The sequence below is a fragment of the Poecilia reticulata genome, chromosome 7, assembly GCF_904066995.2.
Source record: "Poecilia reticulata chromosome 7, P_reticulata-male-v2, whole genome shotgun sequence".
Classification (NCBI taxonomy): domain Eukaryota; kingdom Metazoa; phylum Chordata; class Actinopteri; order Cyprinodontiformes; family Poeciliidae; genus Poecilia; species Poecilia reticulata.
The window spans coordinates 31,801,170-31,814,109 of record NC_088836.1 but is presented as its reverse complement, the minus strand read 5'-3'; the positions used below and the strand labels follow the sequence as shown (position 1 = coordinate 31,814,109).

The 12,940-nt window shown below is 42.3% G+C and overlaps 1 protein-coding gene across 1 annotated transcript; it reads left to right on the top strand.

Annotated features, from left to right (window-relative positions):
* The first annotated feature begins 4,007 nt into the window (after positions 1-4,007).
* LOC145552311 (nucleolar protein 4-like) lies at positions 4,008-12,640 on the top strand. Its single transcript, XM_081609343.1, has 2 exons — positions 4,008-4,356; positions 5,285-12,640. Exons 1-2 carry the CDS (start codon positions 4,023-4,025, stop codon positions 5,530-5,532), a joined length of 582 nt encoding a protein of 193 aa, XP_081465469.1. The 5' UTR covers positions 4,008-4,022; the 3' UTR covers positions 5,533-12,640.
* Positions 12,641-12,940: the final 300 nt, after the last annotated feature.

Below are 12,940 nucleotides of genomic sequence, written 5' to 3'. Positions count from 1 at the left end.
TCATTACACCAGACAATCTGGATTAGAGCGTCATTAACCACCAGAACAAATCTGGATTAGAGCATCATTAACCACCAGAAAAATCTGGATTAGAGCATCATTTTAACCACCAGAACAATCTGGATTAGAGCGTCATTAACCATCAGACTAAATCTGGATTTAGAGCGTCCATTAACCGTCAGAACAAATCTGGATTAGAGCATCATTAACCACCAGAACAAATCTGGATTAGAGCGTCATTAACCATCAGAACAAATCTGGATTAGAGCATCATTCAACCACCAGAACAATCTGGATTAGAGCGTCATTAACCATCAGACTAAATCTGGATTTAGAGCGTCATTAACCGTCAGAACAAATCTGGATTAGAGCATCATTAACCACCAGAACAATCTGGATTAGGGCGTCATTAACCATCAGACTAAATCTGGATTAGAGCGTCATTAACCGTCAGAACAAATCTGGATTTAGAGCGTCATTAACCGTCAGAACAAATCTGGATTAGAGCGTCATTAACCATCAGAACAATCTGGATTAGGCGTCATTAACCACCAGAACAAATCTGGATTAGAGCGTCATTAACTACCAGAACAAATCTGGATTAGAGCGACATTAACCATCAGACTAAATCTGGATTAGAGCGTCATTAACCACCATAACAAATCTGGATTAGAACGTCATTAACCACCAGAACAAATCTGGATTAGAGCGTCATTAACCACCAGAACAAATCTGGATTAGAGCGTCATTAACCACCAGAACAAATCTGGATTAGAGCGTCATTAACCATCAGAACAATCTGGATTAGAGCGTCATTAACCGTCAGAACAATCTGGATTAGAGCGTCATTAACCACCAGAACAAATCTGGATTAGAGCGTCATTAACCACCAGAACAATCTGGATTAGAGCGTCATTAACCGTCAGAACAATCTGGATTAGAGCGTCATTAACCACCAGAACAAATCTGGATTAGAGCGTCATTAACCACCAGAACAAATCTGGATTAGAGCGTCATTAACCACCAGAACAAATCTGGATTAGAGCATCATTAACCGTCAGAACAAATCTGGATTAGAGCGTCATTAACCATCAGAACAAATCTGGATTAGAGCGTCATTAACCATCAGAACAAATCTGGATTAGAGCGTCATTAACCATCAGAACAAATCTGGATTAGAGCGTCATTAACCATCAGAACAATCTGGATTAGAGCGTCATTAACCATCAGAACAAATCTGGATTAGAGCGTCATTAACCATCAGAACAAATCTGGATTAGAGCGTCATTAACCATCAGAACAAATCTGGATTAGAGCGTCATTAACCATCAGAACAATCTGGATTAGAGCGTCATTAACCATCAGAACAAATCTGGATTAGAGCGTCATTAACCATCAGAACAAATCTGGATTAGAGCGTCATTAACCATCAGAACAAATCTGGATTAGAGCGTCATTAACCATCAGAACAAATCTGGATTAGAGCGTCATTAACCACCAGAACAAATCTGGATTAGAGCGTCATTAACCATCAGACATGATCTGGATTAGAGCGTCATTAACCATCAGAACAAATCTGGATTAGAGCGTCATTAACCATCAGAACAAATCTGGATTAGAGCGTCATTAACCATCAGAATAAATCTGGATTAGAGCGTCATTAACCACCAGAACAAATCTGGATTAGAGCGTCATTAACCACCAGAACAAATCTGGATTAGAGCGTCATTAACCATCAGAACAAATCTGGATTAGAGCGTCATTAACCACCAGAACAAATCTGGATTAGAGCGTCATTAACCATCAGAACAAATCTGGATTAGAGCGTCATTAACCATCAGAACAAATCTGGATTAGAGCGTCATTAACCACCAGAACAAATCTGGATTAGAGCGTCATTAACCACCAGAACAAATCTGGATTAGAGCGTCATTAACCACCAGAACAAATCTGGATTAGAGCGTCATTAACCATCAGAACAAATCTGGATTAGAGCGTCATTAACCATCAGAACAAATCTGGATTAGAGCGTCATTAACCATCAGACTAAATCTGGATTAGAGCGTCATTAACCACCAGAACAAATCTGGATTAGAGCGTCATTAACCATCAGAACAAATCTGGATTAGAGCGTCATTAACCACCAGAACAAATCTGGATTAGAGCGTCATTAACCGTCAGAACAAATCTGGATTAGAGCGTCATTAACCATCAGAACAAATCTGGATTAGAGCGTCATTAACCATCAGAACAATCTGGATTAGAGCGTCATTAACCATCAGAATAAATCTGGATTAGAGCGTCATTAACCGTCAGAACAAATCTGGATTAGAGCGTCATTAACCATCAGAACAAATCTGGATTAGAGCGTCATTAACCATCAGAACAATCTGGATTAGAGCGTCATTAACCACCAGAACAAATCTGGATTAGAGCGTCATTAACCACCAGAACAAATCTGGATTAGAGCGTCATTAACCACCAGAACAATCTGGATTAGAGCGTCATTAACCATCAGAATAAATCTGGATTAGAGCGTCATTAACCATCAGAACAAATCTGGATTAGAGCGTCATTAACCATCAGACTAAATCTGGATTAGAGCGTCATTAACCATCAGAACAAATCTGGATTAGAGCGTCATTAACCACCAGAACAAATCTGGATTAGAGCGTCATTAACCATCAGAACAAATCTGGATTAGAGCGTCATTAACCATCAGAACAATCTGGATTAGAGCGTCATTAACCATCAGACTAAATCTGGATTAGAGCGTCATTAACCGTCAGAACAAATCTGGATTAGAGCGTCATTAACCATCAGACACGATCTGGATTAGAGCATCATTAACCATCAGACTAAATCTGGATTAGAGCGTCATTAACCGTCAGAATAAATCTGGATTAGAGCGGCATTAACCGTCAGAACAAATCTGGATTAGAGCGTCATTAACCATCAGACAATCTGGATTAGAGCGTCATTAACCATCAGAACAAATCTGGATTAGAGCGTCATTAACCACCAGAACAAATCTGGATTAGAGCGTCATTAACCATCAGACTAAATCTGGATTAGAGCGTCATTAACCACCAGAACAAATCTGGATTAGAGCGTCATTAACCACCAGAACAAATCTGGATTAGAGCGTCATTAACCATCAGAACAAATCTGGATTAGAGCGTCATTAACCACCAGAACAAATCTGGATTAGAGCGTCATTAACCATCAGAACAAATCTGGATTAGAGCGTCATTAACCATCAGACTAAATCTGGATTAGAGCGGCATTAACCTTCAGAACAATCTGGATTAGAGCGTCATTAACCGTCAGAACAAATCTGGATTAGAGCGTCATTAACTCAGTAACTCAGCAGCACAAATGGACAAGTTTTTATTTAGTCTCCATAAAAAGTTTAGGGTTAAAATTTTACAGATTCTGGTTGATTTAAAGTAATTTATTTTAAAATATTTCATCTTGTCCTGTTTTTGTTTTTATTTTATAATTAATAAAAAAAATTCTACTTATTATAGTTATTTTGTTTAATTATTATTATCAACATAGTTTCAATACTTTATAGTAAAGTTATTTATTTTTAAATGTTCTATACGACTTTCCAAATTTAATATTATTAGTAAAAGATCCAATATTTTCTATTTTCTGTGCATCGTTAACAATAATAATAATGATAATAGTGAAATTATTTTAAAATGTTTTATAGTTTCTAATTTATATTTAATTCAAAAACTAATTTGATACCAAAGGGAAATTATTTCTTTTATAATATGTGATTTTATATTTTAAATATTATTATAATTACTGCTGCTGCTGCTGCTATTAAGAGGTTTTTATTGTTTCTAGTTAATATAAAGAAAATTATTTTAAATTTTATCCTGTTTTTGTCTTTATTAAGGTTTTTTTTGGATTGTAAACATTTTTAATTTTTGCTGTAATTTTTCTCTCTAAAACAGTAAAATGTGTAAATATGATGTAATCAAAGCGGCGCAGACTTTATCCGCCACCAGATGGCGCTCAGCTGTCTTCAGTGTCAGATGATGACCGCTCTCTGTCTGCATCCTGCTTTGTTTTCATTAATAAACTCCCATATTTCCCATAATTCCCTGTGTCAGGATGAGCAGGTGAGCCTGGAAAAGCCGTCCGGCGGCGCCGCCCTGAGGGACCCCGTGTCCCTCGCTCACTCTGCCTACTCCTTGGCTGCATCAGCCTTCCCCTCCCAGGACTCGCAGCTCTACATCAACGGGGCCGGCCTCAGCTACGGTTACCGTGGTTACCCGGGCCTGAGCGCCGCCATTCAGCACCCCGTCTCCCTGACGACCGGCGCCGCCACTCAGAGCAACGGTGAGCGAGAGACGAAGCTGGGAGGACGATGAGGATGATGGGATTCCATGTCTGAAACTGGGTTACACATCACTGAAGTGATTAATCGTGATTAATCGATTATTGATTATTATTAGTCTGGAGTTTTAGTGCCATCTGGACCCAAATAATCCAGAATCATCTGTGATGGAGCAGCGGAGAGTAGGAAAAACAGCATCACTGTGCTTCAGTGATCAATCGGGTTAATCAAGTTATAATCGATTAATCGTTAAATGGAGAATACAGAGAAAACCTGGAGCTGAAGCTATTTATTGGATTAATTGTGAGAATAATCAACTAATTTAGTGATTGATTGTTAAATGGAATACATCAAATAAAACTAAGGCTGAAACAATTAGATTAATAGCGAATCGATTACTGAAATAATTGTCAAAAAAATACAATAATCGATTAAAATGGAGAATATAGAAAACTAGGAATGAAACAACTAATGGGATTAATCGTCAGGTTATTTAGTAATCAATTAATCGTTAATTGGAATAAACGGACTAAAAAAGGACCATTTGCTAAAGGAACAACAGACTCTAAGCCATAACTAAATAACTACATTCTGCTTTTAAAATAAAAACCTTTTCTGACCTTATTTTCTAGCAGAACTTGTCATGTGGAGGTTTTAGCTTCACTTGGTTCACATGATGTTTCCTCTGAGCGTTTTTCCTCCATGTTTGCTGCTAAAAGGCAAACTGCAGTCACACAATGTTTCAGCAATAACTGATCAAACTCATGGATCAAACTCATGGAGTTGGCAGCAGATTGTCCCGCCTGACGGCTGAAAACAGGCAGTGAATTGAAATAATTTCCCTGTTTTCAGTAGTAATGCTGCCACCTTGTGGTAGCAGCCTTGCATTACAACCTGACAGCAGCACAACATGTCCACCGTCTCCTCCAGGTCCCACAGACCTCAGCATGAAGTCGCTCTCCTCCGCCAACATCACCAACTGCTCCTCTTCCACCACCACCAACAACCTCAGCGGGCGCAGCGGCGGCGGCGGCGGCGGAGGGGGCGGGGCATCCACACAGCTCAGCCAACCAGAGATCACGGCCGTGCGCCAGCTGATCGCCGGCTACAGGGAGTCGGCGGCCTTCCTGCTTCGCTCAGCCGACGAGCTGGAAAACCTCATCCTGCAGCAGAACTGAGGGAAACCGTGGGAGACGACACACACACACACACACACACACACACACACACACACACACACACACACACCTCACGTAATGCTTTAGTGTCTGCTTCGCCTGTGATGAACTCCAGACCTCCTCTACTGTCGTCCCACCTGTGATTCGGATTCAGTGGAATAAAAACAGAAACGGTCTCCCCACATCTAAACGGAACCGACTCTGCATGTGGGAAATAAGTTTTTTATTTTTATTTTTTTGGTTTTGTTTTGAGGAAAACACGGAGCAGAAAGTTTGGACTCCAGAAAATCCCGTCCTCTCCTGTCTGGAAGCGCCTCACAATCAGCCGGAGAGGAAAACTGATGGTACTGTCCAGATTAAATAGAGAAGTGCTTTATTATTATTATCATTATTATTATTATCATTATTTTCCAGTGAATTTGTTGAAAACTGAACAGTTTAAACTAATATCTGATGAGTCCCTGATGGACGTTTGATTTATTTTGTTTGTTTCTTTGCTTCACTGCAAAAGACACAAAATCTTTCTGAGCATTTTTAGTCTAGTTTCTTGTGCAAATATATTAGAGCGCTTAAAATAAAACAAAGCTAACTATCAACAAGAAATAGGAGCTTGTTTAAAGTAAATATTTCTTTAATAGTGATAAAAGCGTCTGTTCCACTGGCAGATTATCTCACTGATAGCAGGAGATGTTTTCCGTGTTAAAAGTGAAACAATCTGCCAGTAGAATTAGAATTTGGTTGCTAGGTGACGGGCTGGGCGTGGCTGGCGTTGCTAGGTGATGGGCTGGGCGTGGCTGGCGTTGCTAGGTGACGGCGCAGGGCGTGGCTGGCGTTGCTAGGTGACGGCGCAGGGCGTGGCTGGCGTTGCTAGGTGACGGGCTGGGCGTGGCTGGCGTTGCTAGGTGACGGCGCAGGGCGTTGCTAGGTGACGGCGCAGGGCGTGGCTGGCGTTGCTAGGTGACGGGCTGGGCGTGGCTGGCGTTGCTAGGTGACGGGCTGGGCGTGGCTGGCGTTGCTAGGTGACGGCGCAGGGCGTTGCTGGCGTTGCTAGGTAACGGGCTGGGCGTGGTTGGCGTTGCTAGGTGACGGCGCAGGGCGTTGCTAGGTAACGGGCTGGGCGTGGCTGGCGTTGCTAGGTGACGGCGCAGGGCGTTGCTGGCGTTGCTAGGTAACGGGCTGGGCGTGGCTGGCGTTGCTAGGTGACGGGCTGGGCGTGGCTGGCATTGCTAGGTGACAGCGCAGGGCGTTGCTAGGTAACGGGCTGGGCGTTGCTGGCGTTGCTAGGTAACGGGCTGGGCGTGGCTGGCGTTGCTAGGTGACGGGCTGGGCGTGACTGGCATTGCTAGGTGACGACGCAGGGCGTTGCTAGGTAACGGGCTGGGCGTGGCTGGCGTTGCTAGGTAACGGGCTGGGCGTGGCTGGCGTTGCTAGGTGACGGGCTGGGCGTTGCTGGCGTTGCTAGGTGACGGCGCAGGGCCCTTTGATTCTGTAATAAGTGAAATAATCTGCCAGTGGAACCAGCACTTTTCTTAATATGAAGGAAATAATGACTTGCAACAAGCTCCTGTGTCTTGCTGAAAAGTTACTTCTAAGTTAGTTTTGTCTTATTTAAAGTGCGCCAAGATATTTGGATTAAAAACTAGATGGAAATACTTGGTGAGAGTTTATGTTTTTTTTGCAGTGTTGTTGAATTGACTGATCTAAAAGCGCGGCACTGAAACTGGAGACGTCTTTAATTTAAAGGGGAAGCGACAGATTTGTGTTGTCCGTTGTTTTGCTAGCTTGTACATACTACTTGCTCTCTGTCCTACAGCACTTTTCTCTCCTCTAACCTCCCGACTCTCACTGTTTTTACCCAGGAAGCAACTCGCTGCTTACTTTATGCATCCATTTTTCTTTTTGAGCACCAGGAATTACCTCAGATCACACCTGCCGACTCGGCTTTCGGGTCCTCGACATTCCCAAACGGAAACCAGTTTACTCCGACTCCCCCACTGCAGAAATGAAGCATTTCAACGACTCGCTGACCTCTGAACTTTTCCTTTTCTCTGCGCGGGTTTGTTGGCGTGCTGCTGTAAATAACCAGTTTATCTTGAAAACTTGAAGAGTCGGAGCTGAAGCCGGCGGGAGTGTGATAGTTTTGTCCTTAAGTTGTGTGTGTGTGTGTGGCGTGTGTGTGTGTGTGTGTGTGTGTGTGTGTGTGTGTGTGTGTGTGTGTGTGTGTGTGTGTGTGTGTGTGTGTGTGTGTGTGTGCAGAGGGGATGGAGTGGGAGGTGTGTCTCCTCTCTTTACAAACGTACACCTCAGCATCTTTGGGTTAAGTATACCTCCTCCTTCCCGTCCTCTCCATCTCATGGACCTAAACGTCCTCGTCTTGGTCTCCAGATGAGGACTCCTCTCTCTCTCTGTGTTTTGTCTTTTTAAACTCTGAAATGGCCATTACTATTGTTGTTACTGTTATTATTATTGTTATTATTATTACTACTATGATAATTATATGAACTTTCATGTCGCTGCTGCTATTGAGAAACCGGACCTTCTGCCACAGACCTGAAACCTCAACCCGGCCGACCGACCGACTTCCTGCTGCCTCGACCGCGAACCGCAACCGAACCACCGGGACTCTGTTAGCTTCGCTCCTCCGTCTCACACCGGCTGGCCGCCTCTTTGTTGCTTCATAGGGCTTTCTCCATGTCGTCTTTGTGACTTTCTAACTGTGAATCTGTTGTTTTGCCTTGTTTTCTTATTACTTCAGTATTTCCGTCCCCCAGGGGTGCGGTAAGGGATGTGCTGGAGCGGAATTACACCTTCAGATTCCTGACGACCAAAACATTTATTATAAACGGCTCACGCCTGAGCGGAAAGATCTGATTTGGACATGAATTGGTCAACAGATAGATCAGAGATGGGGATAAAAACATTGGTTTGGTTTGTAACTAGTAGGGACGTCTAAAACAGACAAAACTCTGAATGGAAAACAAGTGAAGGAGACATTTGGGGGCTCGTCCGGGATGTGATCCTCTCAAAAAATATGCAAAAGCATCACCTTGAATCAAGAGTGTAGGATTCTGGTTGAGGCTTCGGCTGTTTGCTTTTTAGGATTCACTTTGGTTGCAACATCTGGTAACTATCAAGGTTTGGATTCCCACCAAACCAGTACCAGTGCTTTCTTTAAACCAGTCTTTGTCCAATTCTGCCAATAAGAAACTGGTTCTGATGATGTTTTGATTTTAAAATGCTTGTTGGGATTGTAAAAAAAAAAAGTTATAAATGCAACAAAGGGACATAATAACATAGCCATGAGTCTGTTGCACAAAACAAATGTTTACCTTGGTCTAAGCCAAAATCTGTGAAGTCTGCAAAGCTTCTAGTCATTCCTCTCAAGATGGCGCCGCTTCCCCATCGCTGGGCTGCATGCGGACCAAATGATGTCTAATTTGGACCATTCCTGGGTGTTGGTAGCAGCTGTTTCAGTGAGTTTCATTACCTTTGAGGCTGCAGCTGCTTGGTTAGCTAAAGTGGGAAACAGGCTCTTTTTCAAAGCATCTTAAGCTAATCGATTAACTCATGTTTGATTAAGCCATAAAAGAGATGCTGTTTCAGCTTCTTCTGCCCAAATATACTTGGTCAGATCTTCTAAAAATGATTCTTTTGGAATAATTTGCAACATTAGCAACAAGCCACTTAAGTTTTCACATGCTAACCTGAGTTTATTTTTTGGTTTAGACGTTGTTGGAGATTGTTGAAGTTTGCAAGAGATGCTTTCAGCTGCAGCTGAACTTTTCACTCAATTGCACAGTGAGCCAAACATTGGTGATCTGTGGTGTTAAAGGGGAGGCCTATGATTGTGTGAGGACATGCATGTTGTTTTTTGAAATGCTTTTGATAATCAGAATACGTTTGCCTTTTCTTTCCTTTCATGTGACAGGCTGCAAGCAGCGACAGTAAAAACTTAATTTCGACCTCCTTTATGTAGAATTTAAAATGATTATTTTCACAAGAAAGGAGGAATCTGTTTCAGCGCTCTTATTGCTGATTGGAAAACACGAGAGAGAAACAGTTGGGGGCTCGTCCGGGATGTGGACCTCTCTCGAAAAATTTGCTAAAGTAAGACCAGGTTGGACGGATGGAGAGCAAGACAGAAGCACGACTTTAGTTCAGACACGTTGCACTGCAAATGCTTTTCATTAGGTTTGCAGAAGACATGAATAGCTAAATTTCAGTGCGTTTGATGGTACATATTTAAAGGATTTTTGCGTAACTTGATGGTCACACTTGGAACAGAGTAATTGGATAAATATTTTGCTGCTTATTTACACTGGATGAAGAATTTGATACTGAAGAAAAGTTGGACATTAGATGGAGATGTACATGGCAAACGATCAGCCCCCATGATGCTACTGCCATCACGGGTTGTTTCCATAACAAACTCTTGCTTTCTGGGCCTAAAAGGAGAATAAGGTTCAGCTGAGCTGGCCTGGTATTTATTGACGCATGGTTGGGGATTGTAGGTGGGAGGATATTTGTTTTGTTTTAGTCCATGTCTGCAGGGTAAATGATGGTCAGGATAAAGTTCTCCTGCAACTGCATGTCCCCGTCCTCAATCAAAGGACGGGGACATGCGTCCTTTGACCACCACGTCTGGTGGTTTGTGCTACCATGGGCACAAACCACCAGACGTTTGCTGGAGCTTAAAACCCTTCAGAAACTCACCAGGAGAGCAAATGTAGGTCTGAGAACCAAGCAGTTCACCGCTAAACCAGACATCCACAGTACTGCACCCCCACCTCTCCAATCAGAAATTATAATAATAACTAAAACACCAACAAACTGTGTTAAATACAACATAAATGACAGCAAAGGACAATCGATAGAAAGGTGGAGCCATAATCGAAGCGTTTCCTCCAGGTGGCAAACAGCCAACACATTTCTATTGCATTTTTACTTTTTAATACAACTTTTGTTATAAGGGTTTTTATTCTTTAAGTATATTTTGTAGGGTGGTACAAGGTATTTTACCCCCCCAACTCTCAGATCCAACACAGGACATTCCCAACACGGGCCTGACCGGCATCATGTCCTTTATCAGACGTTAAAATAACTCGAGCCAAACCGACTGACTTTGCTCTGCATGAACTTCTGAGCCTGTTAAAATGCGACTGAATGGAGCAAAATTTGGAAAATCAGGCAGTCAAGACGGGCCTTTTCTATTGTCCCATCGTCAAAATCCTTTATGACCCTAAATGCTCCATCACATGAAATGAGTAACCCAGTTCGTCCTTAATATTCACCAAACGATGGCGCCAAAACACTGCTAAGACCCTAAAACCCTCCACAAGAGGCTGAAGATCTCACTAGGACTTTACCAAACCCTAAAGACATTGCCAAGACCTTACTAAGAACATAAAGACCTCAAGCATGTGCTGCGAATCGCAGTAAGACTTTACCAAGACCTTAAAGACCTTTCAAAAACCCTGCTAAGTCTAAACTCTTCCACAAGATGCTAGAGACTCTAGATACATCACCACAACCCTTGTTGGTTATTAAAGTCCTAATCAAGATGCCACAAATCTCAGTAAGACTTTATCAAGACCCTAAAGACTTTGCTAAGACCAAGAAGACCTTACGAACACCCTGTTGGACCCTAAAGTCCTCAACAAGACGTCACTAAGACTGCAACAAGACCCAAAGCACCAGGACCCTCCCAAGACCCTGAAGTTCTCAACAAGATGCTAAAAATCTAATAAATATTAGATATTTGGCATATTCAACACCCTGCTAAGATCCGGTAAACACTTCTTGAAAGTATTTTGTCCAAATATGATCGTCAGCCAGTGTAAAGAAAGTCTGAGAGAGAAAACACATTTACTAGTAAAATTTTGCTTGCCAACAACTTATGTGACTATAAATGCACAGCTTCTATCATCCAGGAAAACCCAACAATCAGCTGAAATTAATGATGAAACTTTTGGTTCCGATTATTGGAAATAATGAATCTAAAGTAGTTTTGAGCGTCAGAGATGAACCAAGCAGCCGGAAACGTGAACACATCCCTTTGGGCCGGGATAAAGAACGTGATGCCGCTTCAGGTCTGTCAACAGGCGAGCATTTAAAGAATCCTCTCAGCCTGTTTTTGGAGGCCGAACGTTTTTCTTTCTCCTCCTCACTTTGTACCGGCAAACGGCCAACACCGTTTTCTATTGTCCTGCTTTCTTCTGCCAGGCAGTAAAACCAATGTGAAACCTGTATTTCCCTCATTTGACTCAGTGGAAGTGTGATGTTTACATGTACAGATTTTTGCGGATCTCCCTGGCTTGATCTTCTTTGCGTTTTTTTTTTGTTTGCTTCCCTCCTCCGTTCATCTCTGTCCGTCCTTTACAGCGAAGGGAAAGGCGACTGTTTCTGAGACGTTAGCATTTTAAGCGGTGATGTCAGCGCGGCGTCGCGGTTCTGGCTGGGGTTGAAACGTGGGTTGGTTGGTTTGTCTGTCTCCGATTGTGGGCACAGAATCACAGAGACCCTCCGCTGGCGTAACCGAGTCCAGAGGAGAGGACCAGCTCCTCAGCGAATGATAAGCCATTACAGACCGCGAGTGTCGGGTCTTTTAGTGTATTTAGCAGAACTTAAAGAAAAACTCAACCTCAGGAAAACATGTTTTTGTAAAAACAAACCCCACTGAAGGCCCATTTCCCTGCCTCTTCTTTGATACCATATAAATTATATCAAAAGTTCTTTTTATATTTATTGTTTAATATATTTACCAGTGGAAACGTTTTTTTCCAGTACCTGCGCTTGAATTTTGGTCTTAACATACAAGAAGGGTAAAAAAAAAGAGAAGAACTGGGGTGTTTTTTTTTCTGTTCACTGCCTGGGAGAGGTTTGTTTTACCCAGAAATGAGAACATATCACTCTGGTCCATGATGGGGAAAAAGATCAGTGGTTTAAAAGAAGAAACTTTACTTTGTGTGATGTCATTGCTGAAGCTGAAATGTTTCTGGACTTGAAAGATTTGTGACTATTTAAGTTTGTTGATTTGTTTTCCGTTTCCTCCTGAGCTGTACGTCACAAAGCTAAATATACTAATAAAACGGTGTGCTAATTATGGAAACAGGCCGGCCTTCGTTCCTTTCATAATGCGCATGTTCTTCCTCTTGGACTTTTTCACATTTCTCACCATTAGTGCCAATATTTAAAGTTGTTCTGTACATTTTTCATGTATCTCTGTATAGAGTGACACAAGAAGTGGTGAAAATGAACGTCGTCTTGCCACCTGGTGATAAGTTTTGTGTTTAAAGGGCTCTCCATTCATTTTCTACGGAACTTACGAAGAGGCGACAATTGCATGCCCTTATGGAAAGCCATCTAGTTCAAAAAAATGTTTAATGGGTAGAAAACACATTGACTACAC